Source organism: Humulus lupulus, chromosome X (assembly GCF_963169125.1).
Source record: "Humulus lupulus chromosome X, drHumLupu1.1, whole genome shotgun sequence".
In the NCBI taxonomy this organism is placed as follows: domain Eukaryota; kingdom Viridiplantae; phylum Streptophyta; class Magnoliopsida; order Rosales; family Cannabaceae; genus Humulus; species Humulus lupulus.
The window spans coordinates 72184749-72201998 of NC_084802.1; the positions used below are offsets into that span (position 1 = coordinate 72184749).

The 17250-nt window shown below is 40.9% G+C and overlaps 1 protein-coding gene and 1 long non-coding RNA gene across 5 annotated transcripts; both read left to right on the forward strand.

Moving 5' to 3' along the window:
- The first annotated feature begins 4067 nt into the window (after nucleotides 1-4067).
- On the forward strand, nucleotides 4068-6755 carry LOC133804330 (uncharacterized). 4 transcript variants are annotated; one of them, XR_009878430.1, is made up of 5 exons: nucleotides 4068-4442; nucleotides 4599-4689; nucleotides 4845-5156; nucleotides 5271-5373; nucleotides 6307-6755. It is a non-coding gene; the product is annotated as an uncharacterized LOC133804330 (long non-coding RNA). The 4 variants fall into 4 exon arrangements; XR_009878427.1 differs by having other exon boundaries at nucleotides 4599-5156; XR_009878429.1 differs by lacking the exon at nucleotides 4845-5156 and having other exon boundaries at nucleotides 4071-4442.
- Nucleotides 6756-10450: 3695 nt separating this feature from the next.
- Nucleotides 10451-12533, forward strand: LOC133803834 (uncharacterized). The gene is made up of 2 exons (XM_062241968.1): nucleotides 10451-11680; nucleotides 11758-12533. The coding sequence occupies exons 1-2, from the start codon at nucleotides 11546-11548 to the stop codon at nucleotides 12166-12168; spliced, it is 546 nt and encodes a 181-aa protein (XP_062097952.1). The 5' UTR covers nucleotides 10451-11545; the 3' UTR covers nucleotides 12169-12533.
- The last annotated feature ends 4717 nt before the right edge of the window (nucleotides 12534-17250 follow it).

Consider the following 17250-nt stretch of genomic DNA (forward strand, 5'->3'; position numbering starts at 1 on the left):
AAACTAAATTAATTTATTAAAAAAGTAAATATAAATTAGAATAAAAAATAATTTTAAATTGCATAACCGATCGTTTGAACAGTCCCAAAAAGAACACCACACAACCCTTATAAAAACATACATCAATTGTCAAAACTAACTGGTTGGTTTCGTATCCAATGCAAAGCCAATACATATTCATCTTCATACACTGAGATAAACATGTATAAGAGTGAGTCAACTTCGTCCCTCTAGACCTATTAGATTTTTTGTTCATGCCAATCCACGAAATCGCCCCACCTTCACAAAAGAAGCTTCTAAGAGTCTCGCTGAACTAGTCAGAACCAGTGGTCTCTGGCCATAGTAGATCGACACCGGAGGATGATCAAATGTCTATGCATATTGAAATTCTATTTTTAGTAATTACCAAATTAATTAAACCATGTGAATTAATTAAAGTGCGGAATGGTAATTAACTGTTTACACAGATTACAGTTCTGTCGGGACAGAATCCAAACTTGTCACGACAGAAACTGAACACAATAAAAAGACAGTGCAAAACAATAAAGAACACAGCGAATTTTTACAAGGTTCAGAAACCTTTTCGGATAACCTACTCCTTGGGGCCACGCCCAGAGAATAAAACAAATTAATAAAGAATCACAAATACAAAATATTGACTTAAACAAAATAAGACCCCCTCTTGAGATTTGCCGCAACTTTGTTGTACTTCTCTTCACTAATCTGATTTTGATTGAAACGCTCAACCACTTGAACTCCCTTCAATGGCCAGCGAGTGCTTGCATCCTCCCGACGCAAGGCTTGTAAAAATCTTCTCCCGAAGACTATAAACGTTGTGTTCAAATTACAATATGTATTCACTCATGAACATGGTATAAACTCACCACTAAAAACTAAACACACATATTTCTACAAGATCACGTGAATACTTATGATCTTGAATACAAATAGGAACTCTCACAAATCTTACAATAATGCTCACGAATAATGCACCAAAGAGTTCACTTTTCTCACTGCTTTTAGAGCCCTATTTATAGTGTCCTTTTTCGTGCTCATAAAGGCTGAGAAAGAATTCTTCTAATAAAGGCAAGAATCATAGAAGTTATTCTTGATTGATGAAGAGTTGCCTTTTTTAGAAGATGCTGATCTGACAGATACGATATTGGTGGAGACAGCTCAGACCTGTGTCGGATCAAAAACAAGCTCAAAAAGAAAACAACAATTAATGATATTAAGGAACCAGTTTCCTGTTTGTAATTCTTAAGCTGCACGAAAATATATAAGCAAATAAACCAGAAACAATTTTGGGTAAGTACCGAATATTTGCAATATAAATCTTCCATTTATAAACAAAATGAGACAATATAAGCTAAATAAGGAAGCTCACAATTATCCAAAATTCACAAAATGGGAAAGTGGATTTCCGAAAATTATAATAAAAGGAAACAACTAATTCCGAAAATTATAATAAGGGGAAACAACCAATTTATCTTTTATGAAAAATATGTTTATATAAAAATGTCAATTATAGGATTTACACATATTAATATTATATATACAAACAGAGTTATTATCGTTGTTTCCGGCGCCGACATGATTCTTTTGCAAAATGGTGCCCAGGTTGTCGAAGGTTGTTTTTTTTTTGCTCCAATGCTTCATCTTTGGCGGAATTCACGATTTCATTTACAAACCGTATAAATGTAATGTTGAGAGTGAAATAGTAAAATTGAAAACATTTCCGTACCACCGCAAATATGAAAATTTTGAGAGACAAATAATTTTCTGTGTAAATATCTCTTTTTTTTAAGCATATAGTTATTATAAAGAAACAATAATAATGATACACTTTTTTTTTTCAATTTTTATTAGTGCAACAATTGTCAATCCCTGTAGAAAATCACAAAATAGTGGTTGACATTAATGGAAATAAAAAAATCAATCCAAACCATAGATAAAATATCCCTCATTAATATAATATTATAACCCAATTAAAAGCCCAAAATAAAATTGCTCATTCATGCATTTGAAATTACAAAACAAGAAAAAATTGTGACAAAGATCTGCAAAAAAATCCATATATTCCGGTGACTAAATATTGTTTGCCAATTGCAACATGAACCAATAGGTTTATAATACACTGCCGGCCAATTCCAACATAAACCAATTTGTTTATAATACACTACAATAATTCACAACCAATAAATTTGTATTATTAACAGTTAATCAACAATTTAAATATGCATGTTAATAATTATGAAACATATATTTAACTAATAATTAGTTAATATTTGACGTAAGTAAGCACGCTGAGATTAAAGATCATATTTATAAAAAAAATTTATAGATTTATTCAAATAAATAAAATAGTATTTCAAGAAACTAACATATATTTATATTTCATAAAAACTAAAGAAAATTATTTTAGAAAGACTACTGTAAAAACTTTCTGGTTTATTAAATAACGATATAAACAAAATAATTTATAAATATCCATTTCGAAGGAAAAATAAACCAAAAAGAATATAAATCTATTACTTATCCCATAAACAAAATTTCATTACACACTCAACCCGACAACCTGAAACAAAGAAATAGGAAGAAGGGGAGAGGGAGAAAAAGATAGATTTTGTTTATTTTTTTAATATTATAATATCCCTTATTCTAATTAAAAATGGAGCAATAATGGTGGGGAAGTTAAAAATGAATGATATTAATAAAACAATTGAGGAAATGGTGGGTGATATATTGAAACTAAATATAAACTTTCTATTTTTAAATAAATTGACCTCCAAATTTAAATTAGACATAAGGGTTAAGTTTTTTTTTTAAAATATAATGTAAATAAAACATATAAATATACTATAAAATATAGAAAAAACTACCTTAGTAGTGTAATAAGAATATATTTTTTTTAAGTAAAAAGTGTGATTTTCCCAATTTTAAATATAATATTTTAATAAATATGAGATTTGTGTGCAACTTATGTTTGAATATTATTAAAAAGTCATATTTTAAATTTTTTCATATTTTATAGTATTAACTTTCTAAAATTTGCTACATATATATAATTACTAGGTAAAAGGAATATACAATGCACACTTACTTAATTTTATTTATAAAATATATTAATTTATTTTTATTATATTTTTTATTGTCATATAAATTTTAAATAAATAAACAGTGTTATATATTATAAAAAAAATGACATAAACATATATATATATATAAAAAATTATATCAAAATATTGTCTATAGTTTTTAAAAAATAAATAATATGACAACTTTTCAAATTATAAATTGTTTTACTTACCTTTATTCAAGTTACAAAATTTTCAACTATGATATTCTTCAAAGCACACCTCAATGATTGGAGAATAAATTTGTTTATTCTTAATAAAAAGATTATATTATTTTACTATATAGTTATATAGTGTATATATATACGATATTTATATATAATGTATTTATAATATTTATTATTATTTAATATGAATATATATATATATATTTATATAGGTAAATTATATAGTCCCATGTATTTTGAGGATTCACACACCTCACGTTAGTTATGACCAATGGATTGAATCACCACATGTAGCTGACTTGTTCAATGGCTGTGATTTTGACAATAAGTAATAGGGGTAACTGGATTAGGCAAAATTGGTTATTAGGGGTGTGCACGGTGTGGTTTGGGCGGTTTGAATATTTTTTAATACATCATACCATAAGTGCGGTGTAGTAGCTAGAACACACTGTGCAGTGTGATTTCGTTGCACCAAACCGATCAAAACCAAACTATTTTTTGCGGTGTGGTTTGGGTGGTTTTCTACACAGTAAGTGTGTTAAAAAATATGTGTGAGATAGAGAGGTGATAGAGAGGAGGCGCAAATGAGATGAGAGAAGAAGGAGTTGTTGTCATGTATGATGTGTTAGAGAATAAAGTTATACCCTAATTTAAGTGGGTTCCTAATTTTAGATTGGGTTACTAAAATATGGTATATATGTAAAAACAAATTTTTTTTAACATATTTGTAAGTATACAGTACGGTGAGGTACAAACCAAAATTTCACACCGCCAAATCACGCACGGCACTACATTGCGCGGTTTAGCTAAGATACAAACCATACCAAATCATTACACTTTTGACATCGCGGTTTCCGGTGTAATGTGGTGCGGTGCGGTCGGTCGCCGGAGTTTGCCGGTTTAGATGCTCAGCCTACTGGTTACCGGATGTGGTCTTTGTATTGCTATACCATTTTTCTTTCAAAATAATTTGACTATTTGGTAAAGTAATTGGTATTGGGTCTGCGATCGACACAATAAGAGAAGGAAGCTGGTTACAGACTTATCTTCATCTTCTCCATTTGATTTTCAGATCTCAATCCTCCCTTTCATCTATTTCTCCTCCATTTTGGGATTTAGTTGAGATTTCATCCTTAAGGTAATTTTTTATAAATCTTCATACTGTATTTTGAAATATGTTAGATGTGTAACTTCAGTCTGTCATTGTTCATTTACTCCGATTAAAAATATGTTGTTTGCCCATTTTAAGATTTTTATATACAGTGTTTGAAATAGAATAAGATTTTTTTTCCAGTAAAATCGGGTTTGTGGTTAATGTATGTATGCAATGGGCACGACTCAGGCGGCGGTAGAGGTGGCTCGGCTATTTATGCTGACTTATGAAGGTAGAGAAATTATGCCGCTATTGTAATAAAAACGAATTTTAGGGGATACTTGTTAATTGAATAAATAGATATAAAAACTTGTGGTTGTTTCCCCAGAATGTAAAAAAAAAATATGAGGAACTATTCGAGCGCTTAAAGCGCTAGTGAAATTGCAGGCTTTGGTGAGGGGTCACAGTTTGAGAAAGCAAGCTAAGATGACCCTTAAATGCATTCAAGCTATGGTTAGAGTTGAGGGTCGGATCTTGGATCAACGCGTGAGGCTCCCCCAATTTGAGCAGTAGAAAGTCAACATTCAGTGACACCACTAGCGTTTTTAATTCGTGGTACCTTGAAGACATCTCGGACAGAAATTGTTGTTATGTTTTAGTGGAAAAGTAACATCCTTCACTTGAAGATAAAATTCTTAAAAGCAGTAAAAAAGTTGGTGTTCGCCTTCATCACAAACTAAAATGGCTTTGATTTTTAAGGTTTTACTTTCAATAAGTACTTACTTTGGCTTAGATGAAGGCCAAAAATATTAAAACAATGCTTCACTCTTAGTATTCTAATGACTTTTGACTGTTACTTGTCATGCATCACAGTCGAGAGAGGGAAGTAGCGTTGTAGGTGACAGGGACGTTAGAACACAGAAAAGAAGCTGCAATGAAGCATGACAAGAATTCATCCCAGACCTTCTCGCAACTGGTTTATTTTTACTCACTTCCTCTTTTTTATTATTACTTTTCTCTGTTTCATTCAACCTCTACATCAACTTAAAGTAGTGCAATTTTTACAATTCTCAATTAAAAAGATATGGAGAAATGGTAGAAGCCCTTCAATGGGCAAGGAAGATGAGCTTGAAGGGAGTCAAAAATGGCTAGACCGGTGGATGGCTGCAAAACCATTGCAGACCAGAGCAAGAGCTTCAACTGACTAGAGAGACCCCATCAAGACCGTCGAAATAGATACCTCTGAGCCTAATTCATATTTAGCTCCCAATCTTAGAAGGTGAAATTCCAATTACCACCAACATTAGCAGCAACAACAACAACGAGAAAGACCCAATTCACCTCTCCATAGATCTCACCAAAATCAGCACCACCATTCCCGTGTAATTCCCTCACCATCTTAAACTAGTCATCCGTTCCATGTGTGTTTATTCTTAAGATTGACACATTTAGAAGAGTTGTTTGGAGCTATTTGGGATGCTTTTCTGAAAGTTTCACTATGTGATTGATTCGAAGAGCAAGTTAATACAACCCTTATAATTTCATCTCAACATGCAATATATCCATACGACTGTGGCAGGGCAACAACTTAATTTATGTCGAAAAGTTTTTATATGTTGTCAGGTGTATTAGAATAGGTTTGATTTTTGAGTGTGGCCTTCCATCATTGTTTTCATTACTTTTCCTGTCCTGGAGTTTTAGATAGTTTTACAGGTGTGTGAACAAAGGTTCCATCAACTAGATGCGGTAGGAATTTTTAAAGGGTTTGTAAGGGATTGAGGGAACAATACTCATCTTGGCTGGGAGAAGTATGAGTAATGATTAATTGAATTATGACATTGTACATATATGTGAATTAAGAGTTTGCATTTTTGGGGGGCGTTTCATTGATGAGTTTATTCACTTGCAGAAGCCAGTAGTACCCACTAACCAGTAAGGAACTGGAATTTGTAATTTTAAGGTTTGGCTTGATGGCTTCGTCGGTGATAAAATCGGGAGCATTGGTTTCACTAGAGCACTTGCATCCATCTTCAACACACTTCAAACAAGGGACTTCACCGATCTCATTGCATTATAAACTGTTTAATGTTTATTGCACATCAATTATTGAATGTCAATATCCAAAGAAGGCTTAGTGAATGACTTTATGACTGCTCTGTGATACAACTCTGTTATGTAATTTTACTTTGCGAAGGCATATATATTTTGCAATGGGTTGTGTGTGGTTAGAAAATTCTGAAATTGAGAATGTAGACTTTGTATCTACGTTCTTTTAGACTATCATACCTATAATTGTATCTCTGGACACACATAAATATTTTGTAGCTATTAGAGATGGTGGAAGATGTTTCAGTTTGATCTGAGGTACGTTTTGTCCTATGAGTGCATATATATTGATGAGTAAGTTTCAGGGTATAGAAGGACCAGCAAATTCTTATATGAAATATCATTGAGTCTTTTGCAAAAGATTGAGAGTTGTCGCTTTTGTTCTGGTGGAGTTTTGGAGATGATCATGCTTGTGAGGTCAGAGTAGTATCGTTTATGCTCTTTAGATTACTGGAATATATCCTAGTGTTTAGGTTTCCAAATTTTTTTCCCTTGTAGAATTACATTGTCATAAAATTTTATTTTGGGGTTTATTGTTGCTGGTTTTGTAAGTTGTGTTTATAATGTTAAATATTTATTGAAATATAAATTTACTTTAAATTTTGAGGATGTATACCGATTTTTTCAGAAACTAGAATTATGAAAGATAAAAGAGCTAAAAAGAAAGGATTTAAGATATGCAAGCAAGATTTTTACATGGTTGGGGCATTAATGAGCGTTAGTCCACGGATTTGTTGTATTAGAGCTTAGAGAGTTTTTGACAATGAAGTTTTCTGCAAGTTTGAGCAGAGTAATAGCTTATAAGAGATAAATCTGGGATCCCCGTTATAGTGTACAACTGGTCCTATTTATAGGCAGTTTAGGTGCGATGGTCTTGGGCTAGACTAATCCGGACCAAATAGGGATGTAATCGCTAATGGAGGCTTAATACAAATGATGTTACTAAATAATATATATTAATCACGGCCCATTGGGCCGGCTTGGGCATGACCAAGCCGTACAGCTGTCAATAGTACATAACCTCAGGCTGGTCCGCATGGGCTTCTAAGGGGATCCTGGGGACATGATCTGTCAAAGTAGTGACAGTACTATTTCTTAGTAGCAGCGTACATTCCGTATGTAACCTCTTCTGCAGGTTAGTTGAGGAGACCAACTTTCGTGTTTCTTGGGAATGTGTCAGTGTCAGGGAAGATCAATCTTGCTCCATCCGGACGTCTGGTTTGGGTTCCTTTACTAATGTCCCGGTTCATTTACTGGGGTCCTGGTTCGTTCTTGACAAGGTTGTATTCCCAGAATCATGAGCCTGCCATCCCCATTGATATCCCGGAGGGTATGGATAGGTTGGGACCGGGATGAGGAGTTGGGCCTGCATCTTGGTCCCGGTTCCCTTATCATGGTCGCTATCAGACGTTGTTGGGCTTATTGATGATTAGGCCTTTAGAACTTTCTACTTGTTCATCGGGCTCAGGATGGGCCCGGATCTTTTTAAAGGAGCCTGTAGGCCCATTGCGTCATGCCACGTGTTCAGAGGTAAAACAGGGATAAAATTTACCCCCAAGTCTTCATCCGTGTTTACATGGTGGAGACTTGCCTCATTCTCCCTGATCAAATCCAAATATCCTCGTTTGTTTCCTAGAAGACGAGTTCATTTACTTGGGGGCCACTCGGGCGATTTTTCATGGTAGAGACTTGCCTCATTCTCTTGGACCAAATCCAAATATCCCAGTTTGTTTCCTAGAAGACATGTTCATTTACTTGGGGGCCACTCGGGTGATTTTGCATGGTAGAGACTTGCCTCATTCTCCCGGATCAAATCCAAATATCCCAGTTTGTTTCCTAGGAGATGGGTTCATTTACTTGGGGGCCACCTGGGTGATCCCCGTCCTTTCGAATTCACCACGTTTTATACACGTGTCTTCCAGTAATTGGTGCGTCTGTACCATTCGCGCTTTACAGATCTGGAAAGAATCTTTTGATTGTCACAATTACCGAAAGGTGTCAGTGTAATCTCCGAGGTGTCCTGTCTGCACCAGCAAAGTTGATAGGGTACTCGAGTGGGTTGTTTAATGCCTCTGCACTGTCTGGGACCATTGGATGGGGACAACCTTGAATTTTTTTTAATGCAGACTGTTGGATCAGGTAGGCATGGATCGTGGGTTGGCGAGTCCACGATCTGGTACTTGATTGAGCTAATTAAAGCCTCTGTGTTATCCGGGACCATTAGATGGAGATAATCTTGAAATCCCCATTCTGAACCGTTGGATCAAATAGTGGGTTTTTGCCCTATAAATACCTCGACAGTTTCATTTCCAACTTTACACATTCTAAACATTCAGAGCAAAATGAGAGCTTTTATGTCCTAATTTGGCGGCGAACTTTTCCGGTGATTACTCCATTTCTGTTCCTGCCTATTCCCGACCAGACCTTTTACTGCTCATCTATCAGACAGTTTAGTCCCGGTTAAACTAGTAGACGACTTGGTGCATCAACTTCTTAGATTTAAAGCTGAGATTCTGCCGACCGTGTTGTCAGAGACTTTACAACTTTCGTACCCAATACCTCTCAGTAAGTTTTCTGGTCATTTTCCTCTGTTTATTCTTTTTTATTGTAATGTTACCTCTGCGACCATAAAACTGTTAGGACCGTGACCGCCATATAGGGTGGTTCTAGGTAGGATGGTGTATGTTTGAATCATAGATTTTCTAGGTGATTACTTTCGTCTGGTTTTCCCTGGTCACTTCAGACATTCCAAGATTGATTCGGGAGAGTTAGAAAAAACCTCTTATTTTTAGTTCCCGACCAAGGTTCCTAGGATCTTTATTGATCTCAGATTTGGGTCCGGAGGGGACTTCTCCAAGCGTTTTTAGGAGAATCCCCGTACCTTAACCAGCTTTTGGGTTTTGGTGCTAACCGTTTGGTTTTTGTTTCCTTTGCTGCTTCTAGGTCCTTGATCACGAGTCGCGGTGTTACCCTTCATCCGGAAGACTTCGTTCAGTCGGGCCCCATAGTCTTGGAAGGGAATAAGCTTCCCACGGGAAATACATGGGAAATGGACGGGGAGAGGAACGAGTTCTGGAACTACCAGATGTTGGATGCTCTGGAGAAACACTTGGGAGTGGAATCGATTCCAGGACTCTTCTACAACCGGCTGGTTCGGAAGGAAGAGAAGGCCCATACCAGCGTGGGAGAGTTCGGGGCTTGGAGCGTAAGCCATATCAGTGCGGGAGCGTAGCTCCCACTTCACAACTACTTCGCGCGATTCCTAAAGTTCGTGGGGATCGCGTCGTTCCAACTTCTGCCTTAGGTGTACAAGCTGCTTGCGGGATGGCGCATTTTCTGTGCGTCGAAGGAGATCCCGGTGCCCACCCCCGCAGAGGTGTTATATTTCTACAAGCTGGAGCCGCAACTTAACACTAAGGATAAGATTCGGGACGATTTCTATAGATTGAAGCCCAGTGGTAATTATCCAGCTCCATTCAACACTTGGAAACACACTCGGAATGTTAGACACTACTGGTTTATGACATCCGGGTTCCTCTTGGAGAAGCACCCCACATTGGTGTTGGACTTTCAGCGCATGGGTAAGTTACTTTTCTTCCTGCCTTGTTTAGTTTTTTAGTTTTGTCTGTTCTCTACTCACGTTCCTGGAAAACAGGACTGTATGCCCAGACTCTCCTCACCAAATCTATCCTGGACCGCAAGAAGTACTATGCCACCCTTAGCGCTGAGGACCTGGACGTGGGGGGCTTCGTGACCACAGACAATCTTAGGCTGGTCGGGATGCTGGCTGCCAACCAAATGATAGATTCCCCAAGCTTCTGGGGGCTGTAATGTGAGAGGGATCCCGTCCTGAGGGAGGAGTTGGCCCTCGTTCATATCGAAGCTGTGGAGGCCGCAGCTAGGGCAGACACGAAGAAGAAGAAGAAGCAGGCCCGTCAAGCGGAGAGGGCCGCGTCCGAAGAACTGGACGCCCTTCTCGAGGGGGCTCAACCGAACACTAGAGCTCCCCTAGAGCTCCCTGAGCTAGCATCTTAGGGCAAGGTAACTTGCCTCTGATTTTAACTTATGCTCCTCATTTTGAGACTTAGTTAGGGATAGGCAACAGTACTGGGATTACCTGACTGGGGTCGTCAAAGAAGTGGGGCTTCCTTGCCCCATTGTCATTGACATGTTAGCCCTCATTTATTCGTCCGGGTTCTTACAATACGGTAACTTTTTGGACCTGGATGATATGAGGGACCGAATTCATTCTATCGCCCTAGGGGAGTTGAGTCATGCCCATTCTTTAGATAAGGGTTCGTCCTGGAGGACTTTAGACTAATATTTCCCTTATTTTTTGACTTCCGTCCCCATTTGTATATTTTGCTGATGAGATTCTGTCTGTCTATTTCAGGTGATCCGGAAATTTCTAACCCCGTGGCCAAGATGAAGGAGATGATCGAGACTCGGGCGGCCGCGGCTGAGGCTTCGACGAAGAGGGCCGCTAAGGACCAGACCAAGAAGAAGGTGATAGAGCTGATCCTCGAGGATTCAAGGCCCGTCCTGGAGGTTTCTAAGAGGGCTTCGACGGTGAGTTCTCCCATGGTGACACGTGTTGAAATGATCCCGCCCCAACCTGCTCCTTTCCTGGTTATCAACTTGGACCAGGAGCCCTCTGAAGGTGGAAGGGCGGAGAAGAGGGCAGCAGACTCGGCCGTTGGCGAGTCCATGAAGCGAGCCAAGAGGGCCAAGACAAGGGAACTCGCCTTGGCCGAGGAGTACTCCTCCAGGGAAAGCCTCATTGTTACCCAGGAGGTTTTGGAGGCTCCAAGGCTTCTTGTTAACCCAGCCCTTCCCGAGGAAGGGGACTTGGTCCTTCAAGAGGAGAGGGCGAAAATGGTGTCCCGGGCTTGGGAAGATGGCTAGGACAAACGGGAGGAGGTGTACTGGGCCTTGACTGTCCGACAGAAAGTGGAGTTTGCTGAGTGTTCTTCAACGCTCCCCAACAGATCGTGGACCAACTCGTAGCTGAGACTGGGTTCCGGCCTAAGTTGGGGTAGGATATGGCTCTGCTTGCTGTGGACTTGTTGGCCCAGGTGGGAATGACTATGTCCACCCTTCAGCTGAAGCAGTTTGCTACCTTGGCCAGTCAGGATGCGATGTTCGTCTCCCAGGCCATTCGTCACCAGGCCATCGCGGTAAGTCACATGCCCGCATAATATTTCATTTTACCATACTCATTGCTAGTATATTTTCTAACTTTAGTTTGTTCCAGGATGCCTTGTTGGCCCATAGGAACGCGACTCTTATGGCAGAGATGGCGATGAAGCTGGAGATGGCCCAGATGGAGCTGGAGGGGGACGTGAACCAACGAGAAGCCGCTAAGGAGGCCCTGGCCAGAGAAGCTGCTCGGATCAAGGCTAATCGCGAGGAGGCTTCCCGAATTCAAGCCCAGCATGAGGAAGCTTTGTCCAGGAAGGACGCTGACCATAAGAAGTTGGTGGACAACCTGGAGGCAGAGCTGCTTTGTGTTCGGAGCTCAGAGGCATTGATCAAGGCCCTTCTGGAGGCAACTAAGGCCCAAATTCGTCAGGAGCGGGAGAAGGTGGCAAACCTTGAGTCTTGGAACCAGGCCCTGGATGGCATGGTTCAGCTGGAGATGAAGCGGAGCGAGGAGGCTTGCTAAGTGAAGGAGCAGGCTGATGTGTTGCTGGAGGCCACTTTTGATGAGGCCATTTACATGGCCTGGCTCCAGGACAAGAATATGAACCTCCTCGTCTATCCAGATCCGACTGCAAAGAAGGCTGAATTTGAGGCCAAGGAGAAAGCTGATGCGGAGCTTCTAGCCGGGGGCGAACAAGATGAGAATATTCCGGATGTCCTAGATCAGGATGAAGCCTAGGCCTGGGCCTTTGCATTGTAATTAGGGCTTCTTTCCCTTTTTTTTTTTTGTACTTGTATTAATTTTATGGACGTGGATGCGTCCCAGACAATTTTTATTGTTTGTATTTATATATTGATTTTATCTTATGCATTATGATTTCCATTTTACATTCGTCTTTTTTTCCTCGAAATTCACTGAGTGTTTTATCACTTTGCATGAATCTGGGTCGAATGTTGGGTCCTGGTTCCAACGGCCAGGACCACTAGGGAAATGTCATAGTAGATATTTAGTCCATCCCGAGATCCATGTTCGAGTCTTGACGAGCTGGACTGTTTTGGACTTATCAATATAACTTAATTGATTCACCCCGACTTTATACTCCAGGCTCCAACGGAACGGCCTGGACCGTTAGAGATTTCTTTTAGATATGACTTAATTAGTTAACTCATTTTAATCTTGATGTCCAGGTTCCAACGGCCTGGGCCGTTAAGGAGTTAATAACTGTCATATGGTTTATCTGTCCTGACTCTAGTGTTCAGGCTCCAACGGTCTGGACCATCAGCGATTAGTTGATTAGCTTATTTTGAACCTAAGGTTCAGGTTCCAACGGCATGGGTCGTTTATAAGACTAATTTTAAACAACTTAAACCTAAGATTCACGTTCCAATGGTTCTGGGCCATTATAGAGGAAACATGAATAGGGATTTGGTTATTTGAAATCGTGTTAGGCCAACCGATTTTTAGGTATTTCGTACCCCCCGGATCATGTATGTCCATGTTAGGACTGGGCTTTAAGCCTTATGTCCTATTGGGTTTTGAACCTTCCGGACTATGTATATCTGGGTTAGGACTGAGCTTTGAGCCTTGCATCCTATTAGGTTTTGAACCCCCTTGACCATTTATGTTCAGGTTAGGACTAGTTTTTGCACCTTGCGCCCTATTGGGTTTTGAATCCCCTAGACCACGTGTGTCCGGGTTAGGACTAGGCTTTAAGCCTTGCGCCTTATTTTGTTGGGAGTTGGGTTTTGCACCCCCAGTCTATATGGTTCGGATCAGGACAAAGCTTTGCGCTTTGCATCCTGCTTTGTTTTTATTCCTAGACTTACTCGTATAGATGGTAATACTCCCCAAGTGATCGAAGACTGTAGTCTTAGGTCACTTGTTAGTGTAAAAACTGAAGACGAATATGAACTTTTTCTTTCCTCACAACATTTCTTATGATGTTTTGTACACACCATTTTTATTAAGTGAGAAATTGCCCTCGGGAGTACATTGTTAAAAAGAAGAAAAATTAGGAAAGAATAACAAAATTAGATCCTCCCGACTACAGATAGTACCGGCGAAGGTGTTCTGCATTCTAGGCCCTTGGGACCTCCATTTCGTCTAGTCACCTTAAGCGATATGTTCCCGGACATACTTCATTTTAGATTTCGTAAGGTCCTTCCCAATTCGGTCCTAGAACCCCCACTCCTAGATCTTGAGTTGCAGGGAAGACTCTTTTGAGGACTAGATCACCGGTTTCGAATTTTCGACTCTTAACTTTAGAGTTAAAGTGCCTGGCGATCTTTCCTCGGTACATCTTCAGCTGCATCTGAGATTCTTCCCAGTTCTCTTCAATGAGATCTAAAGATTCTTGGAGCAAGGCGTGGTTCTGAACGGGATCATATGTGTCCCGTCTGTGAGACGGGACTGCTGTTTCTACTGGGATGACCGCTTCACATCCGTACACCATCGAATAGGAAGTATAGCTGGTTGACGTTCTTTCTGTGGTCCGGTATACCCATATGACCTGTGACAGTTCTTTCGACCACTTGCTCTTGTAGGCTTGTAGATTTTTCTTTAATGCTCCTTTCAAAATCTTGTTCACGACCTTTGTTTTCCCGTTTGCTTGAGGCCTTTCGACTGCGGAGAAGCTTTTGATGATGCCGTGTCTTTCACAAAAGTCAATGAAGTGGATGCTGTCAAATTGCTTCCCGTTGTCGGACACGATTTTGTGAGGGAGGCCGTATCGGCACACAATGTTATTGATGACGAAGTCTGGGGCCTTTTTGGAGGTGATGGTGCTCATTGGTTTCGCTCCGACCCACTTGGTGTAATAGTCGACGGCCACAGTGGCATATTTCACACCTCCTTTCCCAGTCTGGAGCGATCCCACTAAATCGATTCCCCACACTGCAAAAGGCCAGGGACTAGTCATCAGGGTTATTTCCGTTAGAGGGGCTCGCGGGATTTTCGCATACCTTTGGCACTGTTCACATTTGTAGACGTAATCAACACAGTCCTTCTTCATCGTTGGCCAAAAATATCCTTGCCTTAGGATTTTCTTGGACAAGCTGAGTCTTGTCGTGTCATCTCCACAAAAACCTTTGTGCACTTTGTGCATGATCGCGCTCATTTCTGTCCCAGATACGCATCGCAGATATGGCATGGACAACCCCTGCGATAGAGTTTGCCATCCATCATGACGTATCTGGGAGCCTGGTACTGAAGTTTCCTAGCTGCAGCCCTATCCGCAGGCAACCTCCTCGTGGTTAGGTAGTGGATGAGAGAGCCCATCCAGGATGTGGAGTAATCTATGGCGTTGATGATTGCAGGGGATTGAATACTGGGTGCGGGAAGATGGTCGATCGGGACAAGCCCAGAAAGTTCTACTTCAACATCCATGGCCAATTTTGCTAATGTGTTTGCAAACACATTCCGTTTTCTGGGGATTTAGTGGATGAAATATTTTTTGAAGGATTGGAGTAACTCTTGGGTTCGCATCACGTAAGCGGCCATATTTTTCCCCTTCGTTTGGTATTCCCCCAAAATCTACCTGACCACTAGTTGGGAGTCGCTGTGGACCTCAATATTCGTTGCCCCCACCTCCCGGGCCAAGCGTAATTCGGCTAACATGGCCTCGTGTTTGGCTTCGTTGTTTGACACTTCGATCTGGAAGCGTAGGGCGCTCTGCAACTGATGACCTTGTGGAGATATTAAGATGATCCCAGCCCCGACCCCATTTTCATTTGAGGCTCCATCTACGAAGATTTTCCATAGAGGTGTGACGGGGTTGACGAGTTCTTCATCTTCGGTGATCCCGGTGCATTCCAAGATGAAGTCGGCCAGGACCTGTCCCTTGATGGAAATCTTGGGGACATATGCTATGTCAAACTGACTAAGCTCCATGGCCCACTTCAAGAGTCTTCTCGACGATTCAAGTTTCTGTAGTACTTGTCGTAGGGGATGGTTCGTCAATACCTTAATGGCGTGGACCTTAAAGCAAGGTCTCAGCTTCCTAGAAGCGATCAGTAAGCACAATGTCAGTTTTTCAATTAATGGGTATCTGGACTTTGCGCCCAACAACCTTTTGCTCATGTAATAGACCGGGAGCTGGACCTTTCCTTCTTCCCACACTACTGCGGCGCTGACGACGTGTTCCGACACGACCAGATATAGGTATAATGGTTCCCCGTCCACTGATTTCGACAAGATTGATGTTTAGGCTAGATGTTCCTTCAATTTCTGGAAGGCTTCTTCACACTCGGCCGCCCATTCAAACCTCTAACTTCTGCGAAGTATATTGAAGAACGGGATGCACTTGTCCGTGGACTTCGAGACGAAGCGGCTTAAGGCCGCTATTCTTCCCATCAAGCTTAGAACGTCATTGTGCTTCTGTGGCGAAGGCATCTTGATCAGCGCTTTGATCTTGTCTGGGTTGGCTTCTATTCCCCTCGAGCTTACTATGAAGCCCATGAACTTCCAGGATGCCACGACAAAGGTGCATTTTTTGGGGTTCAACTTCATCCCATATTTCCGAATGATGGCAAATGCCTCTGCCAGATCATCTGCATGACCCTCTGAGGTATTGGATTTGACCAGCATGTCGTCTATGTAGACCTCCATGTTCCTTCCCAATTGGGTTCGGAACATCCTGTTGACCAGCCTCTAATAAGTGGCTCCAACATTTTTGAGCCCGAAGGGCATGACAATGTAGTGGTACACACCTTTGTCTGTCTGGAAGCTAGTGTGTTCCTGATCTGCTATATGCATTGAGATCTGGTTGTAGCCATAGTAGGCATCCACGAAACTCAATATCTCGCTCCCAGATGTAGCATCTACCATCTATTCGATCCAGGGCAGAGGGAACCAATCTTTCAGATAGGCCTTGTTAAGGTCAGTGAAGTCGATGCAAGTTCTCCACGTCTCGTTCGACTTTGGGACCAACACCGGATTGGCCAGCCAAACAGGATATAGGGCTTCTCGAATGAAGTTGATCGAGGACAACTTCTCAACTTCTAATTTGAGGGCCTCTGCCCTCTTTGCCCCTAGAGGTCTCCGTTTTTTCCAGACTGGAGTGGAATTTACATCAATGTTCTCTTTTTGCATGCCGGCGTTGAATGAGATATGCCTATTAGCCTACTGCCTGCTAAAACTGCAGGACTGAAAGCTTTGTTAGAAAGCTAAGAGACTAGTTTACTGTTGGGAGGTAGCGAAGAGGACAGATAGGTAGGGATTAGCGCTAGCTAGTGTTAGAGAGCTTGCTGGATGAGAGCGTGACATATGACGTTGCGGTCGATTGCGGTCATATATGAGTGAGACCGGGCCAAGACATCCTGGTTCTCTTTTACCCGAGCAATAATGGCAGCCTTGACCTCCGAATTCAGGTTCCTCCCGACTCGGATTACTCTGGCCAGGTTGCTGTCACTAATGCACACCTCTTCTACCTCCTCCATGGGTTCTAGTGCCATGCCCGCTCCTATTTGCAGATCCAATTCATCCTCCTCCCGGATTTCCCTCTGTGCTGATTGCGGGGGTGGAATTGGATTAGCATTCTCCTCTTCAAGAGGCTCCTCATGGACCATGTAAATTGGTCGGTCAGAGATGTGATAGCATTTCCAGGCG